This window comes from Leptidea sinapis, chromosome 8, assembly GCF_905404315.1.
Source record: "Leptidea sinapis chromosome 8, ilLepSina1.1, whole genome shotgun sequence".
NCBI lineage: Eukaryota > Metazoa > Arthropoda > Insecta > Lepidoptera > Pieridae > Leptidea > Leptidea sinapis.
The window spans coordinates 4,878,139-4,903,667 of NC_066272.1; the positions used below are offsets into that span (position 1 = coordinate 4,878,139).

Consider the following 25,529-nt stretch of genomic DNA (forward strand, 5'->3'; position numbering starts at 1 on the left):
GCGCAGGGCGTATCAATTACCATCAGCTGAACGTCCTGCTCGTCTCGTCCCTTATTTTCATAAAAAAAATCTTGGCCATGTTTTCTAGAAGATACCCTATCATGACAGATAGGTACGATATTTTACAACTTCTAATAATGTGCAAAAAAGGGGACATGCGAATCGCTGGACATAGAAAAAATCATGGTTCTGAATTATCTGGGAATAGACCAACATCAGCGAGAAGAATAAATGTTTCAAATTCGGAATAGGTTCGTTGGGCTGACGTCTGACCTCTAGTAGTGGAGAAGAATGTGAAGATAGAGAAATTATATTTTATTGTATAACATATATATATTTTTTAAATTATATTATGATTAATGTTTTATAAGATTAGGAGGCCAAACGAGCTTCAGGTGAACCTGATGATAAGCAATTACCGCCGCCCAAATTTTTGCTACGCCAGGGGAATCAAAGGAATATTATCAGCCTTTTGGGAGGTGTGCGCTTTTTTTAGGTACTATGTCGTACCGTCCTTTGGAGTCGTTACACATTTAGACGATAAAGATAATATATGTTTAATGTGGCAGCAGGTATCAAGATGAACAGCTGTTTTTTACACTTCCATAGAATGATGTGATATCTTGATGGAAGACCAAGCGATCGAGGGGCTTACAGAGTACTTAATACCCGACAATCTCTGCATTGCATGCGGTCAAATTGATCAAGCTAGAGTGCACCAGATCAAATACGATAGTAATACTCCATACGTTGTCGGACCAGCATCTTATCAGTGCCAGAACGCGGGTGAATGACCCCCAGTTTCTTGGAAACCAATTTAGCCTTATCTTCCAGATGACCGCAAAATTGGTAATCGCTCGCAATTTCGAGACTAAGGATTCCGAAATAAGTCGAGGTAACAAGATGTCATCTATCAAATACTCTTCAGTCTTTTAAGAATTGAACACAAACCAAAGAAGGAAATACAAACTCCGTTAATAGAATAAGTGATTGGTAATATCGATACAATACGTGTATGATCAAAGATAAACAAAACAATGTATAATTTAGTAGAAGACAATCGTTAGCTTACATACCAATGATGATATAACAATACTTTCATTTACACAATCAAATAATTAGTACTCTAACGGGAATGATGTGCGTAAACAATTCGACGTACGAAGTCTCGCCCGTGCACTTATATTTACAACTAGTTGCTGCCCGCTATGTTGTCCGCGTGGATGCTATATGAAGAGAAGATGCAATGGAACGTTTAAAAAAAATGTATATAATTTAACAATCATTGCTACTCCATCGGTCACCAGTTGGCTGCTGAAATCATCGCTGTGTTGGTATTATACCCTATATATATATAGCCAAATGGCAAAAAACTGAACTCTTATAGATTCGTTATGTCTGTATGTCCGTCCGTATGTCACAGCCACTGTTTTCTGAAACGTTAAGAGCTAAAAGAAATATGAAGTACATTACCATGCAAACTTCCACCGAAAATTGGTTTGAAGGAGATCTAGTAAGTAGTTTTTTTTAATACGTCATAAATCGTAAACCTACATTTATATTATGTTACTTGCTGCTAAGGAACCCTTTTATTTATAGGAACAATTTTATAAAGTAATATTTTTTTTATACAATCAATAACACAGAAAAGCGATATATGGGTTTTGGTTTGTTTTTATGTTTGAACACGTTTCACTTAGCCACTCAATAGTTATTATTGAGTTACTGATACAAAAAACATATTTCACTTTTTTTTTCATCATTTCACACTGAACATAGCCTGGTAGCGATCGGTCCATTACAAGGTAAGGTTTCGATTATAGTAATTTACATGCTACAGTAACTTTTACAACACAAACAAACCTGTCATGTACATTTAATGGGGACATAGTAACTCGACTAATGGCCGTTTTCAATAACCTATCTATCCTTAGTTTAACTTACAAGAGGTAGACAAATCTATCCTTTTACGCTTACTTACATTTTAATAACCTATTGACAGATAGCATTGGACTAAAACTATATTGGACATAACTTTGGATAGATAAGATCTTGTCATTAAGCGGTGACAGCAATGTATCCGTAAGTTAGCCAGTAGAAGATAAAGTAGATAATAGGAACACTTAGTTTGCAAGTCCGACTCGGCTTAGCCTGTTTTTATTTTTAATAAAAATACAATTTAACTCCTGGACACAGAACTTTCGGAGAGAAAGTCAAATTACATACAGGTTGTCTTTTGACTGATGGCGATTTTACCGCATTTACTCATGGGGAGTGTTCCAAAGAGCTGTTTCACTTGATTCCTGCCGCTGAATTTCAAATTCGCACGACACGCCACGAGTTATTATCATCCCCACCATCTGGATGTGTGGCGGTCCTCCACAGTCTTGCACAGTGTGTAATATTGCAATAAGCTTCCTTGTGCGGTGTTTCCAGGACGCTACGACATGGATACCTTCAAAAAAAATGCGTACAACTTCCTTAAAGGCTGGAAACGCTCCTGTGATTCCTCTGGTTTTGCAAGAGAATGTGGGAGCAGTGATCACTTAACATCAGGTGACCTTGTTTGTCCTCCTTATCCATAAAAAAACGAATATCATTCTTTAAATGACGTTTAGTTTCTACAAGACCAATTTAACATCTTACAAATGATAATAGGTACATTGAATATAACGCATTGCTTTCCTTATTTAAAAGGTTGTAACTGTATATGGATGGAGCCATCTACGATACACCACAAACAATCTTTCGAATGTACATGGCCGTAGCAAGGTGAGCTCTTTGCAAAAGGTCAGTAGATGACAATTTGTGGAGTGTATATCCGAGTCAATATTTTGATTTGCTAGCTTACATCGTTAAAGGTTTTTTAAAAAAAAATCTCAAAATATATACATTTTATGAAATAGCGAACCGACGCCAACTCGCGTTTGTCATTATTGAAGAGAAATTGAAGACTTCTGCGACAATAGTTTTGAACCAATTTAGTCCTATGTCATTTATTAGTTTTACACTAAAAATGACATAGGACTGATAAATCTACGAGTTTCAAACTCATTTTTTATGGAAGAAAGGACAAACGAGCGTACGGGTCACTTGATGTTAAGTGATCACCGCCGCCCACCTTCTCTGGCACTAGAGGAACACTAGAGGAATCACAGCAGCGTTGCCGGCCTTTAAGGAAAATGTACACCCTTTTTTTAATGTCGTATCGTCCTCGAAACACTGCACAAGGAAGCTCGTTCCACAGATTGGTTGTATGTGTCGCTCAAGATCTCGGGACCGAGAATTCCGATACTAGGCGGTTTTTTATTTTACACAAAATGTGACGAAACTCAGTCATAATCGTAAACTTAATTTTTGTGAGTAATGCAAAAATATATTATTTATTTTTTTTAAAAGTTTCCGTTGTAGCACAGAGTCTAGTAGTAAAGAGAGGCAATCAGTTTCATGCCACTGTATTCTTAATGACTTCCTGTAATTTTTTTTACCTACATGAATGAATAACTTTTGAGTTTAAGCTTAAGTCATTAACTGTTTAAATATAAAGTGATTGACTTTGACTCAATGAGGGTCGCCCAATAAATAAAGCAATGAAACTTCTTTTTTAATTTGTTCTTACCATAAATAGGTCCGATGACAACGCACAAAACAACTACCAGCATTATGACCCGTAGTCGCCTGTTGTTCGGTCCGGTTTTAAACGCAACCATCATTGTATCTTTAACGTAGCGCATGTCAAAGAAATCCTTCAACCAGACGCAACAGTTCTTCGCAGGTTTCTGAAAGAAAAAATGGTATTGTGTAATTTAAAAAACAGTTAAAGTATTCCTTTTTGAAGTTATACTTCTTTAGGCGCGTTATGAAAAAAATATCAGAGTGAAATTTTGAGATGCACGCGCATCACTGTTACACAAAAGTAACAGGGTAAAGTTGGTTCCTAAAATTTTCTGAAGTTTGTGGCTTTTGTTATTTTTGTTTGGTTTCTTCGTCCATTACCTATAAGGAGAGGCAAAGGGTTCAAGCCCGTACAGCCCTATTCGTTATTTAATAATTAATAATTGTCAAATCCATTGTTACAAGATTTTACAGTATTGTTCTTTCTTCAAACGTAGTAAAATAGCACGAGGAATAAATAATTTTTAGGATTTTTGCTTTTTTAGACAAAAGAATATAGAATATATAACTTCTTGCGTGCATACATAAGTACACACACACTTTTATTTTATTTAAGAGAGGGGCAAAGGGGCAATCTTGATGGGAAGTGGTGAGAAAACCGCTGATGGACATCTGTAACACCAGAGGTCAAGTTATGCGTTGCCGGGCTTTGTACAACATGTATGTATAAAAGTCCCTAAAGTCGTATCGGATCGGAAAAACTGCAGCTGGTAATTTATTCTACAAAGTGGTTGTATGAGGCAAGAAGTTACTCGCAAAACGCGCGCTTGTTGAATTCTAGACGCGAACATAATGCGGGTGGATTTCGCATTTTGAAATAATGTCCGGTGGCGGAGTTTGACTGCTACCAACCCAAACAACTCTGAGCACTCTCCGTGATATATGCGGTAATAGATGCAGAGTTAACCCCAACCTCTAGACAACGCCAAAGAACCAAGCCGATGCGAAATAACTTGATTGTTGATGATTCGAGTGACTCTTCATTTTGCGGTTAAATGGAAAGAGCTGCTTCTTGGGAGCATCGGCCCATAGCTGAGAACAATACTAATAGTTGCAGGTGGTGGCTTGAGGTTAAGTATTGAGCCTTGAGTATTACTGAGTACAGCAAGCTTTTTGAGGCTAATTTTACCTTATCCTCCAAGTAAGCACGGAATTGAACATCGCTCGTTAGATTGACGCTGAGTAGAAGCCTGTACTGCCAATACAAGCTGTGCCAGTTAGAGGAGTGATCTCGAATCGAGGGAATACGACAAAGGGAGACTATGTGGCGGTTAACGCACAAACTTGTGTCTTCTCGGGGTTAAACTGGTCTTAATTTTGTCGGCCTAGAAGTCAGGTAGTGGTGGTTTTTTCCTCTTTTCTGGTTATAATATACCATTCCATTATTTCCGTAGTGTTAATAATTCTCCAAGGATTCAAACATGGATGTCGGGCAATTAACAAAAATACATTATTATATTCATATGTTACGAATATTATTCTTGTAAACTGCACATTGTCGTGCAAAAACAGAATAATCAAAAGAGCTTTATCAGCGTTTTAGGAGGGTTTATGCACTTTTTTTTAAGTTGGTATGTCGTATCGTCCTGGACACACCACACAAGGAAGCTGATGCTGATGCGGAGGTTTGCGTTGTTAATCGCAGTTGATTGAGCAGGTATTATTTTAACTTTAACATCAACAAAATGTCAAGTCTGTGAAAACATTACTCTGAACCTACTGGAAAGTGGAAAAATTTTGATGCATTGTTTATTTGTTTGAAAGCTGATGAAATCCCATGCAAAATCTTTAAAAAGCTAGGTGTTATTGATAAGGCTTAAACACTTCTGTTTTATGTTGATAGATATGCTGTTTAAGAATTTAGTTTAATTAGTAAATAGATATTATTATTTTTATTGATCTGTATGAACATCTATCCCCTCAGTTACTGGGAGTTATTTCGTGAAAGGGACGGAAATATGTTTCAGGAAACATTAACCAATGTGCGCGCGCGGTAGCGGAAAGATGGCTGTTAGATAGTGCCAACCTATTATGATTTATGGTCGGGTAACATAGTGTATATGCGTGTGTGCCGAGAAAGAGAAAGGGAAATAGAGAGGAGAACACATCAACTGTCCACATATCTACAGAGATACAGTGTTGTGTATCAAGTCTGAGGTAATACTTATATATTGTGTAAACTATTTTAATAATTATCTTAACGATTAGGCGCCTAACAAAGATTCTTAAAAAAAATCCGAGTAGGTAATATGTAATTATTCGAATAAATATTTTAGTGTTGATCTTTTTCGTACTTAAAGGTTCATTCCTATCGTTGTCATTTTATTATTTCAAAGTTTTAAACATTTACCAATCTAACTAATGCTTTTGTGATTTGGAGAGATGAGTAAAAGAGTAGGATTACAATATGTTACAGGTCATATGCGATTTCTTTAAGGCTCGTTTAATTTAACTTAATGTACCTGAGTTGCAGGTAATTTCCTAAAAAAAACATATCTCAACATATTATCATTACAAAAACATTAACAAAAATACGTCATGTAACCAACGTACATTCAACTGAATATTTCCAACAAATTAGAAAAACTCTGTTACCTGTTTTAATTATAAGTATGTACAAGTTAACAACTAGACTTTATATTTAAATTTAAAACATGGTGACTAAATTATACTCCGTGCCATACTAGCGAAGCTGCAGAGATGTTTGAAATTTCATCCCTTTGTATCCTGAGGGAGAGTTTTTCTTTACAAAAAAAATATTTAACATAGTATCACCCTAGATATAACTCGATATAATAGAAATCGAGTAATAAACACACGAAAAAAGAACACATAAAGATTATTGGCGTTTGGCGTTAAATTTTACTTACCAAACAATTTTCAGAAATACTTACAAATAGTGATCCACGGCAATTAGGACAAGACTGCCCTGGATCCAGATAAAACTACTTAATCAAATCATGTGACATGTACCAACCAATTTAGATCTCGTCTTCGGTCATACGATGATCGCCTTTGTAAAAAAAAAATCAAAAATTATCAATAGATTTGAAGTAAGAGATTTCTGATCTTTCCCGTCTTGTTTTGAACATAATAAAGGACCTACAATTACTTTAATAAATATTTAAATAGGCAGCGGCTTTGGCCTATTGAAGCCAGATGAACTTAATGGGGCCTATAGAAAAAGATCTGCATCTTAACTTTACGGGTTTTTCAAATATAAGCAAATAAGAGAGGTAAACCAAACATGTGGTTCTAAGTTTCATTTTTGTTTAGTACCACCCGCATCACGTTGACGTCTGGCATTTGCAAGCAACGCGCTTTTGCTAGAAATTTCTTGCCTCCCACAGCCACTTTGTGGAATCAATTACCGGCTACTATTTTCCCGAACAGATACGACTTAGGGACCTTCAAGAAAAAAGTGTACTCCCACCTAAAAAGGCCGGCAACGCATTCTTGACACCTGTTGCTGCGGATGTCAATGGCCTCACCTCTTCCTATCGCGTGAGCCTCTTGCCCGTTTGCCCCCTCTTATATATAAAATAGGTGTTTTATTTTACAATTCGGATTGGCCCACGTCATATGCTTGTACGACTTTGACTTGAGATTTGTTAGACCTACTTATAAATGTAATGTTCTAGCTTTAATAAAGACTGTTCAATATTGTCTGGCTTAGTCCGTAGTTAATAATATTATATTCATACACTTCGATCGACTTGACCTTTTGGCATTGCGTAGAGATGTGGAGTCTCTCTGGACCTTCTTCCACGAATATCACAGTGAATGTGGAATTTTCATACAAAACCTCTAGTGTGGCAGCTTTTTTCACTTAAATTCTGCAGAGCCAGTTGCTCTTTTACCCTCCCTGCATAAAAAAAGTGTGTGTTCTTATGTATGCACGCAAGAAGTTATATTTCGGATATAGCTGTATGGGCTTGAACCCTTTGCCTGTCCTAATAATGGACGAAGAAATCAAAAAAAAAAAAAAAACGAATGACGCAAACGTCAGAAAATTTTAGGAACCAACTTCATCTTAAAATTCCACTCTCATATTTTTTTTATAACGCGATTAAAAAAGTATAACTTCAAAAAATACGTTCAAAATTTTTGTTTTTGGATGTAAACACTTCATTAAGAGAATGTTATAATTAAATAATCGAAATCACTCATTGAATCCGGTGTCGATTGAACGAACGGCCGTGAATGGTCATTAACTGTGTCGTCTTTCCTCTGTTATGTAACAGACACCAAGTTCAATGTCTAATGCTGCTTATTGATGCATTAAAACGAAAAAAAAGTCCACAAACTTGACCTAGATATTGTTACAAAAACTTGATTACAATTAACACTCTATTGGTTTAACTGTAATGTTGTAATTTATACAAAATGCCGTTATTGTTAGTTAAATAACAGTACCTGGACGACCGAAAAAAAAACTAATAGGACATCTGGGTTCGAACCGGGTGCTTCTGCTTTCCGGATCACCCAATGTCCCATCTGAGCTATTTCAGTCTTGTATATAGGGCCGAAGTTTACCGCAAAACACGCATAAAACTACATTTTTTTAATTGAAACCTAGAGCTAGATCGATTTCTCGCCCCTGAAATCCCCTGTATACTTAATTTTATGAAAATCGTTGGAGCCGTTTCCGAGATTCAGATATATACATATATGTATATATATATATACAAGAATTGCTCGTTGAAAGATATAAGATAATAAGGGCACTTCTAAAAATTTAATTTTTAGAATCTTAATTATAAGTTCTAAACTATTTTTAAGTAAAGGTTACTTATAAGTTATAATAAAAGATATACTCTGAATTTGAGATTAAAAATAAGCATAACTACCTGCCACTCATTATTCAGTAAATAATTTAGCAGTATTCGCTTTATTAAAATAATTATCTACCTATATTTTAAGAAAAGCCACTAACCGTCTGAGTTAATTATGTAAATTATTTTAATCTTATTCACTGATTGACATAAATTATCATAATATAATGATATTATACAAGACTGATGCCATCTATCAATTTCGCGTATTACATCGTTATTATATTAAAGTATTTTTACTGTTATTCTATTAATCTAAAAATGTCAACTGATACGGATTGTATATTATTGAAATATCGTGAGTATTATTTGACTTCTGTTCACAAAAGTGATAGCAAATAGCCAACCTGGCTATTCCCAGTTTTCTGGATTTTCCCCCACAAACCATATGTATTAGTTTTTTAAGCATAATAAAGTTTTATCCCTCAACACGTAGATAGGGTTGTAGAAATAAGTGTTTTGATCCCTAGATATATAAGACTTAATTGTTAATTGCTTTAATAAGTAGATTATAAGTAGTTTTGTATATATATCTTAATATCAAATATAGAAATTTGGAATTTGATTTTTTTTTACTTCTGTTCACTTACATTCAGTGACCAGGCTGTAAAACACGTGAAACCTCGACCAAAGAGTTCTGTATAAACAATAATAAAACTTCCATTGCAACCATGAGAACGATGCATGGTATTGTATCTTCAGAATTATAAAAAGACAGCTATTAACGTCACAATCCTCCGTGAAGTCATTTTAATTATAGTTTCGTAATGTCATAATGGGTAGGATATTTTGCAATTCTATAACAAAAAGTTACATCAAGTGTATTTTCTTTGGAACAATTATATCAATACAATGGCTTCATCGTGAAATATTCGTCCTTTTGTGCAGCATTGCTTATAAAAACAAACTATTAAAAATAAAAAGTCTTACCACATTTAAATCCGTTCGCCTAACTTCTTTTATCCTGAAGTATCCATACAAAAAACTCAGCACATATAAAGTAGCACTTATGGAAAATACACCATAAAGTCCAATTTTTCGTACCAATATTCCACTAAGAGCAGCTCCAACAGGTACTCCCAATGAATAAAATAAGTTAACAATTCCTATACGTAACGTCCGTTGCTCTTCAGTTGTCACATCAGCTATATAACTGAACACTCCCATAAACATAGTGAACCAGCCACCACTTAGAGCGGGAAATATTGCTTCAGTAACAGCAGCAACTTCTACTGGTAACTCATAGAAAAAGTATGTATTCACAATCATACCGATACTTGTCAAAAATTCTCCAATGATGGGTAAGAGCATGCAGAACTTTCTTTGTCCAACCCTGTCACTGTACGCTCCGAGAAATATTAATATGCCGCATGGTAGAAATGATTGCAATACTGTTTTCCAACCAGCTACTGATGCTACTAGAGTTTGCACTGCTTCTTCTTCGAATGTATAATTAGCTGTTTGTCTTTTCGTGAGCGCATCACATATATGGTGGTCAAATTGTAAATTTACTCTGCAAGCCTTTTCTAAATATAAGTTTTGAGTTGCGAGAGACGAGAGTACAGAAGGCATTACGAAACATGCCAGGATCGGTTCCACCGTAATCAATGCCATCATTTTCCTCGCTCTTTGGAAGAAATTTAATCTACTACAATCATCTGGAGGGTCATCAGGCTTGGTACTTAGATATTTATTATCCATTTTACTTTTACTCATACTATTTCTTATATCACTAGGAACAATTAAGTCATTTCTTGGTTTATTATTAAGTTTTGAATCCGCAGTTTTGCTTTCCTTTTCTCTTGTATCTATACTCATTATGGCAAATAAAATATTACCTGTAACAAAACGAGGTGCATATATTAGAATCTCGTAAATTAAAATATCATAAATTGAATAATTAGGAACTAAACTAAAACATAAATATCTGCAGTTATCGATTTGTTTTGATCAGGTGCAACAGTTGCGAATTTTTGTTATGGATATTTTGGTAATCGTGCTATAAATATAATATAAAAGATTTTTATGTTTTGGTTGTTAACGATTAATGTCGCTTTTTATTTTATCTTTTTAAATCTAGGTTTCAGTTCATGGATATGTCTTAGTTGTGTTATCGATGTTTTACGATGAATTATTCCTTGAGCTATTACTCTTCTTTTAAAAATATAGTTTATTATTTGAAACTTTAATAAATTTACTATTTTTTACTTACAATTGTTATTACAGAGTGGTAATGCTTTACGTAACAACTGATATTAAGACAATTCTTTGATAAGTACACTAATGTTCCTTACGCCGGACGTGGTAATAATTCCTTGATTGCTGCGTGCTTATTGTAATCGTTGTAGACTTGTGGTCAGAATTAACATTACTTAGACAATAGCATTATCAAGACATGTTACAGTGGCTTGTTTCTAGACGTTTGGAATATCAGCAATAAAATTCTTCATTCTTTTTATCTTAAACTACTCTTTGGTTACTCGAAATGCGATAAAGCACGGTTAGTACCGCGACTGCAACAGGTATTTAATTTATCGGTTCATTGGACACGTAATATATTACCTATATACCTAGCTCAGACTTCCTGTCAAAAATTTGTTCATTATATGTTTCAATAGGACTTATAACTGATTATGTATTTGTCATTGATATTTGTTAAAGGTTAGTTGGTAAAAGTCAACTTGCGATCTTAATTTGACAGCTGTGAATTTAAACCACAATTAACATAATTATTATAATCTTCTGTAGTTAAGTAGCTCTTATCATTATAGGATTCAAATCAACTCAAAATCACTTTATTCATGCAGGTCACGGAAATGACACTTATGAATGTCAAAAAAAAATCTAATTGAATCTACTGATACTTCGTAAAGGGTTGAGCTAATGAGAAGAAGTAGAAGGAAACTCATTGCCACACTTTTAAATCATGATTTACATTTTCATAGTTTTACAAATCATTTCAATTACAATATAATATAGTATGTTTAATGTAAAGTGATGCAATAAACATACTCACACGTCAAGTAGTCAAATGATTTATGGAAAATATGCTACAAATATACAATGTTAATGTATAGGCTCCTGGGTTAGCCTCAGATGTACAATACAGATGTGATACAAAAAAAGAATTGTTAAAAACGTTTGTGTTTGTTGTGTGGGAAAGATTATTATAACATAAATGATGTTCTTAATGATACCACAGACTGAAAATGGAACTTACACCCTCAGGCTCTTTAATTAATGTTTATCGTACGATATTACATTGTAATCCATATTTTCATAAAAAAAAACCACAGAGTTTTTGCGACCGTTCTTCGCAGGTCCGAGGCACTCTATTTTGGATGGGTGGTAGTTTTTGACGTTGAATAAGTTATCTTAAATAAAAATATTTGCATTTGAATTCTCTAATAAATTTATTTATGACCTCAACTCTGAAATTTAAACTCTCAGCCCTGAAACAACAGTCCACTAAGCCTACGTAAAAAGCGTTTTAACCTCTAATCAAGCATCACCAAGGTTCGCGAGTTCAACTTCTACTACTTTAAGGCTGTATACTTCCTGATGAACATCAAAATTTTCCTGTTTAAATGTTTTTTTGAAGTTACACTTCTTTGGACGCGTTATAAAAAAATGATGAGAGTGAAATAGATGCGCGCGCATCACTGTAACACACTCAATTTATCAAATTACATATCTATATATATAAAAATCAATTGCTGTTCGTTAGTCTTGCTAAAACTCGAGAACGGCTGGACTGATTTGGCTAATTTTGGTATTGAATTATTTGAATAAATAGGAAAATGCTGCTAAATTAAATAAAAACAACAAATTTGTTTTTACTTTGATGTGTCCATACATAATTTCTATGAGAGAATTTATTGACGCACGGTTTGACAGTTCTGCTGTGAAACAATTTCATTACGACACCAGGGTGCATATTTTACGAATTAATTTTTGATGTTATGATATATTATTGACAAATTCATATAAAAACATTATTTTATTTATTATATACAGAACAACGTCTGTCGGGTCAGCTAGTATACAATAAACATGTTTGTTAATAGTTTCATTTAAATCCGTAACATAATGCACGCAGAGATATCACAGAGGCCATCTTGACACGCGTCTTCTTATCGATGAAGACAATCGATTAAACCCTCTTTTAAATGTTAAATGACATGAAATCACTTGATTAATGCACCTCTATAAAGTGTCTTTAGGTACTCGACACGCGGATTTGATTGTGCTTAGGCCTTGAGGACAACTCCACAATGAGAGCCCAACAAAAACTCTTTAGCGGTGTCATCGTTATGGCCTTGTGCATCCGGTTCCGCGTTACTATACAGTGCCGATAAAATTCTGCATGTTTTTATACAGGCTGTCCCATGTATCAATCAGTATGGGCAAGTCTGAAATTATAAGACATACAGAAATATATTCTTACGAACCATCTAATCGATTTTCGTGACTAGAAAAACTAAATTCATAGATTTTTAGTAAGATACTTCAGGTTACTTTTTGTAAGGTAAGAGCTTAGATAATTTATACGTCTAGATAGAGTCTCTCGCTGTTAGACAACCGATAAAAATAGGCCAGGTTTATTACTTTGATGTGCATGTCAAGTTACGTCTTACACTCGCAATTTGTATGTCAAAATAGAAGTGACATGTGACAGCTGTAAAAACGTCATGCACACTAAAGTGCACACTAAACCGCCTTCCAAATGAGTTGTATGAAAAAAATTCCATATTTCAAGTGTAATATGATTTACCTATGAAAAATAAAATTTTTGATTTGATCAAAAATATTATAAGATACATAATAGCTTGAAGGGTAAATGTATACACTTCAATAATAAAGTCCTAGCCACTGTTCAGGCATTATCTATAAATAAATTTAAATGTTTTATAAAGAAATGGCTCTGTCGTAAATCCTATTACTTCACTGCTGATTATCTAAATATTCGGACAGCCTGGGACTAGATTATGATTTCTTTATAGCGATAGAAATGACTGTACAAATTGCGAGTGTAAGACGTAACTTGACATGCACATCAAAGTAATAAACCTGGCCTATTTTTATCGGTTGTCTAACAGCGAGAGACTCTATCTAGACGTAAGTAATTATGAGTAAGACGTAAGTAGTAATGTAACAGCTATTCATGTTTTAAAAAATTTGATGGAATTTGAAGTCATCGGACTTGTTAGTTGCTGTTAAAACATCATGATAATAATAATATTATATCTTTTCGTTGGGTTCTGTATAGGTACATATACCTACAGTTAAAAAGTCTAGCGTGGTTCAAAGACTTCCATTTTATTCAATATGCAGCCAACTTCAAAATAATTAGAAATACAAATATTTTACCAGACTCCTTTGCACAGGATGCTGGCTAGATTATGGGTACCACAATGGCGCCTATTTTTGTCGTGAATGTCGTGAATAAATTTGTAAACATTACTGTGTTTCGGCCTGAAGGGAGCCGTAGCTACTGGGAAAATGAGACTTAGCATCTTACGTCTCAAGGAGACGAGCGCAATTGTGGTGCCGCTCAGAATTTTTGGGTTTTTCAAGAATCCTGAGCAGCACTGCAGTGTAATGGGTATCAGCTGAACGTCCTGCTCAGACGAGGGACTTTTCATCGATATTATATCGATAAAGTCGTTGAACAGAGCTCTCCCTTTGCAGTAAAAAGTTGTAAACTTCCTTAAATTCACCCGTATAAACAGTATTTGTAACTTATATCCGTAATGTGCTTAAATGTAATTCACTTGCCGTGTTGTTCACATTTGTTACAAGGTTGAATATAAGTTAATCTTTTTTATGTTTTTTTGTATCTTCCTTAAACATAACAAAGATATTTAACGTAAGTAAATAAACAATACAAGGATTTAATTAGTTCATTACACGATTAAAAAAATAATCAAATTAACAATAAGTGCTCTATACCTACTATAAATGTGATAGATATTATACCCTTTGTCAATATAACAAATGATATCTTAATATATATAAATTACGTGTCACGTTGTTTGTCCGCGATGGATTCCTAAACTAAAGAACGGATTTTAATGGGGATTACTTCATGGAGTGCAGTTTAGTCCAACTTGAGAGATAGGATAGTTTTTATTTCGATTTGGGACCCATAATAATTTTTATTTTCAATATTTGTTTTGTATGGACATATTTTCTATGAGAGAGTTTAGTGACGCATGGTTTGACAGTTCCACTGTGAAACAATTTCATTATAACAACAGGCAGCATATATTACGAAATAATTCTTGATTGGTTGAAATATTATTGGCAAATTCCTATTAAACAGTTTTTTTTTATTATCTACAGAACAACGTCTGTCGGGTCAGGTCACGTAACGTCACATGTAAATATTTTTTACGTACCTATTTTCCTACATTAAAAGCAACATGCAAAATTTATTATTGTTTTTCTTTATTAATATCATAATATTATTACCCGACCCGAAAAACATAGTTTTGATTTTTAAATTACTATTGGTTATAGCGTGATGATATATTTCAATTTAAATATTTTTATTCAAAATAGGATTCAAAATCACATATTGAACGTCAAAAACTACCCATTCAAAAGAGACTGCCTCAGACCTGAGAAGAATGGGCGCAAGAAACTCAGCGGGCTTTTTTTTTAATATAAAAATATGGATTACAATGTAATATCGTACAATAAACATTAATAATTAAAGAGCCTGAGGGTGTTCGCTTTATTCCCAGTACGTGGTGTCATTAAGAAAATCGTTTATGCTATAGTAACCTTTCCCATACAAACGTTTTTTAACAATTCTTTTAAATTTCATAACACATTTGTTTTGTACATTTTCTGGGATCATATTGTAAAAGCATATTTATCGCCCAACAAAAGACTTACTTACTCGACCCAACCGAGTAGTAAGTCTTTTGTTAGGGATAGATATTGGTAAATGGGCTATCTAACACTGAAAGAATTTTCCAAATCTGATCAGAAGTTCCTGAAAAGCGCTTTAAAAAAACTCTTCAGCTTTATATGTTAAAGTATAGATATTTTTATGTAAATACCGTATGAGACGAGCAGGTCGTTGAGCTTGTGGCAATTGATACGCCCTCCCCATTGCAATGCAGTGCCGAACAGGATTAATTACTAGGTATAAGTTGATTTGATGATCAGTACTTAAATACGATATGGTGCCTTTTTCGACAACGTGTCCTAGATCATTGATCATATAGCATTCAAATGTAAAATATAATCCTTTCACTCAGGTGAAGTAACCTTGTCACAGAATTTAATAGGTAGATTATATAAATTATACGATATATTGCAGTGAAACAAATAAAACTGAAAGTATCTCTGACTAAACTAATAAAACCAGCGGTTAATTGGCACATAACAATAAAGTTATTGTATAGGTCATTGCAAAGTTGAATCTGTATTTAACGGTAACCTTTATGAACAGTGAAGTTTTAAGCTCTACAACCCGGATAATACTCGATTACATTACAAATGCCCAGAAGAGGAAGTCAATGGGAATATCTCTGCAGAAATAAACCAAAACCTATCCGTTTCCCGATAGGCAGTGACATGTTTATGGACTTTCAATAGGTGTGCAGACAGATATGTGTGCTAGGTATTTATTTTTAAGATGGGGTGATTGTTAAAGTTTGTTATTAAAATACGTCCGGGTCAGTGATGAAAGTACTGGAATAAAATACCGTCGTATTCTTGTTTCTGGTGGGCCTTCGAATCTGGTAATTTCGCTGAAATATGTGAGTAGAATTAAGGCAAGAGTTTTCCAAAGACCACAGACTTCTGTTTATATATCTATGCACAGACTTCTATTTCATATCTTATATAACAGATATCTATGATTTGATTCGGAGCAATTGGTAGCACTGGGGAATAAAGTTATTCTGACCTTAACTTACCCATATTTAAGGTTAAGTAGCTCTATAAACAAGCATTAAATCTCTTTGGCTTCGAAATTTTAAGTAGAATTAGGACGATGAAAATTGACAAGAGATTCTCTCAATCAAGCGTCTCTATGTTCCGAAAAATCAGATGAGTATTGATTTGATTCTGCGGTATCATCAGTCAATACTTCTTCTTAATAGCACTTAGAACTACGCTTATTGTTAATGGATATATAAAACAATGGATGGTATAAACTTTCAAAACGAGAAATTTTAATTCATTCGTCGTATCGACAAGTGGCAACATTCATTGGCCACCAAAAGAATTCACACCGCTCGACTATTTTCTGCGAGGACATATGAAATATCTCAGATAAACTAGAGCCAACAAAAAATGTTGTTTGGATGTGCTACTTACAGCTTTAAATAAAACACTTTTAAAGAATTAAAACGCGTATAACTGTAACTGTGTTTTTACATTATATTTTTGCGTAAAATTCAGAAAACGAGATCTGGAGAGGCCTTGAATCGTCGGGTTAACTAATATAATTGCAATAATGAACCTTTGCCCAAAAATTTTATATAAAAATACAATACAATACCACTTTTTTAAACCTTTAAAAGTGTTTCATTTAAATCTGTAACAATCACGCTAATCAAAGAAAATACTACTTACAGCTAGCTGCTGTTGATTTGCCCATATTTGCCAAATTATCATATTATTATATCGTAGCGATACCATTAGCTATTTATTTTATTTGATTGAATGCTCAAATATCGGGTTGTCATAACTCAATATTATTTATTACCTAGTTTTTATTGTTTGGAGCGATACGTTGGATCACTATAAATATTTCACAAATAGTGTAAGATTTGATATAGTATTTAGATGGAAGGCTATTCGTATTGCATTTCCAAAATTACTTGTTTGCATTCTCACTGACCAAGTCAGACTAAAAGACATGAAACTATTAATTGTTACCAAAGAATTTAAAATTGTCGCATGACAAAATATGGAACGATTATAGAAGTACTCCCCAAAGTAAACTAATAAGTAAGGTTTTATTTAAAAAAAATTGTCTTTTCAAATGTTATGTGATTACCACCGCCCACGTTCTTCTGCAACAAAGGAATCTAGCAGCGTTGTTTTTGGATTTTATCGGCGTTTTATCATCCTGGAAACACCAAGGCAAGGAAGCTTATTATATTTTAAAGCTTTACCGTTTGATTGTACGTGGCAGAAAGTGGGAGGCTCCTTAGCAGAGGATGCCGGCTAGATTATGGGTACCACAACGGCGTCTATTTCTGCCGTGAAGCAGTAATAGGTAAGCATAACTGTGTTTCGGTCTAAAGGGCGCCGTAATTAGTGAAATAACTGGGCAGACGAGACTTAACATCTTGTCTCAAGGAGACAATTGAAGTGCCGCTCAAAATTTTTGGATTATTCAAGAATCCTCAGCTCGTAATGGGCAGGGCGTATCAATCACCATCAGCTGAAATTCCAGCTCGTCTCACCCCTTATTGTCATAAAAAAATACCTGAAAACCACACTGTGGAGGAACGCCACATCCATATACCGAGGATGATCTCCAAGTTTGTAGTTTGTATGTTTGAAGGAATCATGCAAAGTTTGAATTCAGCTTGAATACAGCTCTTTCGAATACTTAACATATTGAAAACAATAAATATTTTTATTTATCATAAGATAAATGTAAGTATAAACTTAGTTCCAAAGTGTCTGCATCGTGTGTTCATATATTAACAATGTAATAAACCTGACCTCTTACATGACCTTAGAATTCGCAATAAAATAATGAACCTTGTGTTTCATCTCTGATATATCATTACTAAAAAGGACATCGCTTATATAAATAATAAAAGTTTAATGCCGTTAAGACTTATAAAAATAAAGTTAAAATTTATGTGTAAAATAAAAATAAAATATTTATTTTACATGCTTTCTTAAAATGATAAAGAGTAGAGAGTGTTGCCAAATAATTTAAAATGTGCCAACGTCTACTCTAGTGTTATTTAAATATGTGTCAGAAATTTAAACACATCGATTACATCAAACCAATACTTGTATTTCAAATATTTATCGTCAATAAAGCTTAACGCATTACGCCCTTCAGGACTGTTATGTTATGACAAGCTTAGCTTGTTTGGTAGCTTCGCAGCTTATACTTAATTTTATTTTATTACTAGCTGATACCCGCGACTTCGTCCGCGTACACATATGACTAAGCACCTAGTACTTATAAAAAAAAATATTTCTTAATTCAAATTCAAAATTCTTAAGACAAAACTTAAGATTTATCGTTCATAAAAATTTTGTTTTCAAATTTTATTTCAGGTAAAATTTAGTTTTTATTTTGTCTGCTGAGAAAGTTGGAAAGATATAAAAATTATAATTAATTATTAATTTTAAACTATTCTTTCTGATTTTCTAACGACGTGGGAGACTTCAAAGGAAAAACAAAAATGTTGTTTTTATTTAATTCCAAGCATTTTCATATTTATTCACCTTTTAAACCTTCTATGGACTTCCACAAATATAGATTGGAAAACCTACAGATAAATACAATAATAAAAGTAATAAGAATAGGGGCTGTCTAAGTAAAAATTGAAATTTAGTCTAGTATGAAACGTGCAGTCATTTGACATAAGTTTGAAATAGTAGTAATTACAGTTTCGCGGTTGGTCACGAAATATAATCCGGCTAAGTTTGACAACTAACAGTTGCTAAAAACGTAGTGGATCTCCTTTTTTTTACAGGATTATAGTCGTCATCTGTCAATCTATCAATGACTGCATGTTTGTTACAATCGAGTGAATCGCTTTTTTCTTAGAGTTTCAGCTCACTTGTAACAAACGCGATAATTAATACTCACAACATATTTTACCACATTGAAGTTATATGTATTTTTTAATGCTGACTCATATTGAAACAAAGTAAAAAAAAAAAAAACGTGTAAACCACCCGTAACATTTAGGGGGATGAAAAATAGATGTTGTCTGATTCTTAGACCTACCCAATATGCACTCAAAATTTCATGAGAATCGGTCAAGCCGTTTCGGAGGTGTTCAAAGTTTATCACTGCACGTTTGATACAATCGAGTGAATCGCTTTGAATCGCTTTTTTAGAGTTTCGCTAGGCTGACAATAAAATTAAGATGAATATCTACATTTGAAACTATTCACAAACTGGCACTATATGTTTATATATTAATTTTTTCTAAGTCTTGTACAACAAATAAAAAGTGAAGGGCTAACTACAATGGAATGTAATGCAAACACTTTAACAATACTCTCTTTGCTATTATTATTAGGTACTTATTTTGAGATCTAAATGTATTTTCTATCGAAATCTTTAAGAAATAATAATTTTCAAATTTTTATTGTCATATATTTTGTAGATTAAAACTGGTAGTACCAACATCACTAGGGATAGAACGGAACAAACTTGTGTCAGAAATCGAGACTGTGCTATACAGTCTCGGAATAACTAAATTTAACCCTTTAAAAGACAAAAGTTAGTGTGTTCACTGCAAAAAGTCACCCTTTGTCGTATCTCCTCGATTCCAGATCACTCTTCCAACTTGGAACAGAAGAGTAGAAAGTAGATCTGGCCTCACATGGAGTACGATTCTCACCTCTGCGAGGGTGCTCCCCAGTACAAGCTTCTTTCATTTCACCATACATTACGAAGAGCTCAGAGAAGTTGTACGGGTTGATACTAGCAGCCAAATTCGTCCACCGGACATTACGTCAAAATGCGAGATTCAACCCACATCATGTTGACGTCACGCATTCTGCAACCACGCGGTTTTGCCTCGCATAGCCACTTTGTGGAATCATTACCGTCTGAAGTTTTCCCGAACCGATACGACTTAGGGATCTTCAAGCATAGAGCACACTTACTCCTACCTTAAGGCGAAGAGTAAGCAGAAAACACTCAATTAAGGTGTTTTTAGACAAGTTTTGTGGGGAAAATATAGCATTTGGAGCTATGAACACTACTTTATCCTGTTACACATACCCTTAAGTTTTACTTGTTGGTTGCTAATGCTTGCTGCTAGTTAAACTTAACACTCCAGAGCTATTATGAACTACCAGTTTTGTTTGCAGTTAAACATGTTTTTTCTCAGCATGATGCATTTGTTTAGTATATTGCTCTCATAAAAGTTGTTCTTATACATTTAACTTTTTTGTGTTGGTACATTTATTAAGATTAGTAATCAATAATGAGAATTGTAAGCAATTAAACTGTTTGCGCCTGTTAAAATGTTAAATTTTCGACGCAAGAATTTTGAAAATATTGGCACATTGGCACTCAAGGTCGCCGGCATTTAATGTCGCCTTAAAGGCCGGCCATGTATCTCTTGACCCCTGGTTTTGCAAATATCCATGGGCAGCTGCCTCTCCAGTCCAATCAAAAGCAACACCACATCTAAAACCACAGCAACCCAGGACTCGAGCAAAATGTCATAGTGCGTTTTATAATTCTTAGGAATGGGAATAAATGTTGTATCTACTGCATAGCAGTAACTCAATCAATATTTTTTATGATTTTTTTTCTGAATGAAAAGCGTAAACCGAAAGCCACAAGAACTTTCTCTGTAACAGAACTCAAGAGATACTTTGACTTTGATATATGAAGACTTCTACTTCAATATTGTATATTTGTCGTTCCGGACGTAAAACATTATGTTTTAGGTTGAGGAAAAGGAAAACAAAGCAGTTTTTACTTTATAGGAAATAAAAACAAAGGTCAGCTCTTGAACTCATGATTAGGTTTTGAAAACAAGCAAATAAAGACGTAAGTTGTACAAAAAACATTTCGCACTTGTAACAAACGCGATAATTTTTATTCACACCATATTTTACCACATTTGTAATGTTGGTTGTAAATATTTTATTTCTTCGGTCATTATTTGTGTGGTTTTAGTGTAATTTGCGGAAAACTATTGTTTCATACCGTTCATGTTGTGACATGTATAGGTAGGTACACTATCGCATTGCTAATCTATAGAAAACATATTATGCACTCAATAACGTTCTATAAAAGGCATAAAAAGCATTTATTTTCTCAAAATTGATTCCTTTAGAATTCTTTTTGATGTCATTTCTAATAACTACTAGATACTACTACCGCTTCGGAAACAAATGGCGCTCTGAGAAAGAAGAAGCGGCGCAAGAAACTCATTTAACAAACATCAAGAAAGTCATTTAAATATTCAGCAGAGGAGTAATAGGATTTACGATAGAGCCATCTTTTTACAAAACATTTAAATTTATTTATAGATAATGCCTTAACAGTGGCTGGGACTTTATTATAGAAGTGTATACATTTACCCTTAAAGCTATTATGTATCTTATGAAGCATATGAACATATGAGCATATCATTCCCAGTCTGAAAGGGGAACGGCAAAAGTGTGCTTAAAGACAATGTAAGCACACTTTTCTCCTTAGTCGTGTGTCAACTGTGTGTCAATTAACAAGCCTAAGTGTGCTATAAAAAAGTGCGTTGATACTTTAACAACGCAAAAAAAAGATCGTGTGACTTTTCACAAGTAAGTTTATTTTATTTATACATAAGATTGGTTTGCAATAAGCGTCTATAGTATGTCATGTCAAAAATAAACCGGCATTAGTTTACTTAATTTACTACCAAGCTTTTGATGAAGCAGGTAAGATTTTTTTTAATTTTTGAAGTGCCGAAATTCACGTCCTTTGGAGATGTCGAGGCAAACTACTGCTGTCGCTGTTTTTGTTGTTTGATTTCGTACAAAAAAACATGATTTTAACTAATTTAATGATAAACTGTCAATGGAAATAGGCATCTTTTCAATGTCAATGGTTTGTCAGTTGTCATAAGTCGATGTCAAAATAATTCAAAACTTCAAAACAAAGTTTAGAAGTCTGTTGGTTGACAATCTATGACGGATATCCAACAACTTTGAGCGGGAAGCTATTTATCACATTATTTAACGAACAGCTGATCGATGTCGGCCATGTTTTTTTGCGTTGGAGTGCTTAAAATAGGTTTATAGAAGGGTCTTAGCTACTATAAGTCACGTCAGCTTTATCGAAGAGATAATGGGCGTTTTAGCTCTAATATGCGATTATGAATACCATTTTTTAACAAGCGTATATTAGCGATGTTTTAAATCTCCGCTAAGTCATTATGAATAAGACAGTTAATTTCAACAACTGGCTACACGGAATCCGTATGAGAATATTTGCATGGACTAAAAAAACTAACCGCAGTTCCTATTCTCTGAAATGTATTTTAGTCTGCAGTTCTACGAATCTTATAACCAACCGGCATTGTATTTATATTGACAAATAGAACTACAGCCACTATAAGGTGCCACTTATTTTTTTGTACCGCGACCACGACGTTACAATACATTTAAGTACTATTGCCAAAACTTTGTCGCTAGTGATTATTAAATTCACATGTCATCATGAAATCCAATGAAAAATGGCGGGGATTCCCACGAATTTACGAACAAAAACATCGTGGTTCATGGTTGATGGTACAAAGCAATTGTATTTTAATCGTATTGATGGTACGCTTCATAACAAAATCACTTTGTACTTGCTATTTTTTATTGTATTTATTTACTTGGTATTTAGTACTTTATAATTCTCCGTGTTGATTGCCGTACCACGTTTTTTGTGAAACCGGAGAACAAAGTCGCGCACGGATCACCTACCCATGTCCTATCGTCCCGGAAACACCGCACAACTCATTCCACAGCTTTGTAGTACGTGGAAGAAAGCTCCTTGAAAAGCGCACAGTGGAGGACCGCCAAACAACCGGATCGTGGGAATGATATCTTAATTTGTGGCGTGTTGTGCGAAGATGGAATTCGGCGGCAGGAATCAGGTGAAACAGCTCTTCGGAACACTCCCCGTGATTCTTTTGCAACACCAGAGGAATAGCACCATTGTCGGCGCGAGTCATTACGCAAGTGCACGGGTTTTTTTCCGTTATATTTTTCTGGTGATAACACATTAGGAAGTCCATTCCAGTTTGGTAAAACGTGGTAGAAACATTCTTAAAACAGTGGCATTGGGTGGCAGGGATCAGGTTGAACAGCTCTTTGGAACACTCCCCTTGATTAATACGGTAGAATACACACAAATAAGCCACGTCTCGAAGGACTTAGTGGTCAAGACGTTCACAGAATGATTAGCGAAAAATAAGATTTCCTTATTGTATATAAACCAAAACGGCATTACAACAATGCAGTTTTAAACTCTCAATATTCCTATACCTAGTGCGGCACTGAGTAGTATTGTCACAGAACATGTAAAACGAGGTTATCCTTGAGGTTACTGCGCAAGCTAATTATAACTCAATCTATTGATTGGTATAATTAGCTTATTACACCGATCGAACGTCTTATTATAGCAACGATTCGCGAATCTCATCCCTGATCAATGTTTCTAGGTCCATGCAAAATAAACACTTCTAAAAGGCCGGAAGCACTCCTCTGATTCTGGTGTGGCAAAGAGTATGGGCGGCAGTAATCTGTTACCATCACTCTCAGTTGTGCTCCAAAAAATATATGTTCTGAGAGAATGTCAAACTTCTGAAAAAAAACCAAACCATCGTTCCTTAATGCAATACTTGTTCGGATTTTACGTTCCATCCATAGGCAAAAACACATAGCTGAGCATGATAGGACGGCCAAATGTGACATGATGCGGTCTTGTATCACCATGCAACATCGCAGCATAGAAATTTCGCGGAATTAATATGCTATGCTAAATACTACCAAATATTGAAAATCCGATAATTCAGTTACAGAAATGGACTGGTATAAAATGTTATTCGAAGGTAACTCGAAGTCATGTCGTGTTTCGTGCATATGAAGGGGTTTCTCTCGAAACTTCAATCATTTGGGTTTCCGGAGAGTTTTTCCACTAGTTTCTCAGGCTCAGCAAACAAGAGTCGTCGTTGTCTACGAATACCACTCGGATACACCACTGGTGTTTCCTTTTTCTATGTGGATTTCTTACACTGTGTCTTTCTGCATATAAACAATATCCACGAGGAGGCATCGAAATTACGCAAATGACAGTACTAAAGATGCCGTATGGCCCGTAGTTCATGCAGGTTTCTCTCGAGAAATCGTTGGCTAGTGGAAGAAGAAAATTGTATCTTCTTTCGAATGCTTTCTTGAAAAAGTTACGGAATGGGGTAAAATGGAGCATGTTCAATTTAATCCCCATAAGACCCAAAATAGCGTGTTAGCAACTTAAACGTCAAATACACTACCTTTAATGCTTTGTCAAGTATCGGATATGTAAAACGGCAAAACTCATTTGAATGCTGTATGTTTTTGTACTGTGGCAAACTACAATCTTTGTTAATACCAAACGATTCTCAATAAATAAGTGAGGTTATTGAAACAATAAGCAGAAATTTGATTAGAGTCGCGGGCGCCCGCTTCGTTTAAATATGCCTTTATCATTTTAGAATCTAGAATAAAATAAACACATTCTAGCACTAACAACCTGTGGCCTTGCGAAGCTTCTATTGTTGCCCAACAGTCATACCTACACAAAATAATTACTGTACACTTTACTTTTATAAAAGAATAATGCCCAACATACATACACAAAATAATTACTATGCACTTTACTTTTATAAAAGAATAATTACATTCCTAACCAACAAAATATACCGTGGAAAATTTGATTATAACATACGGTTCAATTGTTCTCATAATTCTGTTTAAATTAATGCATAACTCTTGGACATTATAAACATAATTACAATATTATTTGTTACAATATTTGCAAAATTCAAATTCTTCATTTAAGATCAGTGTTGAGCTTCTTCCACCTTTTCTTGTTTTTCAAATCAAGGATTTGGAGAATCAAACTTGGTGTGAATTTATATTGAGGTACAAAATGTCATATGTACCCAGTAATAAAAAAGCGGCCAAGTGCGAGTCGGACTCGCCCATGAAGGGTTCCGTAGCAGCAAGTAACATAATATAAAAGTTAAATTGAAAGGAAAATTATATTTAATTATTTAAATGGAAAACGCTACAAAATCTTTGCTCAAAATCATACAG

At 34.3% G+C, this 25,529-nt stretch overlaps 1 protein-coding gene across 2 annotated transcripts in view; it reads right to left on the minus strand.

The window, feature by feature from the left end:
- Window positions 1-25,529, minus strand: part of LOC126965786 (solute carrier family 46 member 3-like) — a 48,108-nt gene that overhangs the window by 9,605 nt on the left and 12,974 nt on the right. The window contains exons 2-3 of one of the 2 annotated variants that reach the window (XM_050809553.1): window positions 9,444-10,348; window positions 3,620-3,779 (exon numbers count right to left, since the gene is read on the minus strand). In XM_050809553.1, coding sequence (XP_050665510.1) covers window positions 3,620-3,779; window positions 9,444-10,328 — 1,045 coding nt within the window. In that variant the 5' untranslated portion in view covers window positions 10,329-10,348. Of the gene's footprint in view, window positions 1-3,619; window positions 3,780-9,440; window positions 10,349-25,529 lie in introns of both variants that reach the window. The other variant, XM_050809552.1, reaches the window with a different exon arrangement.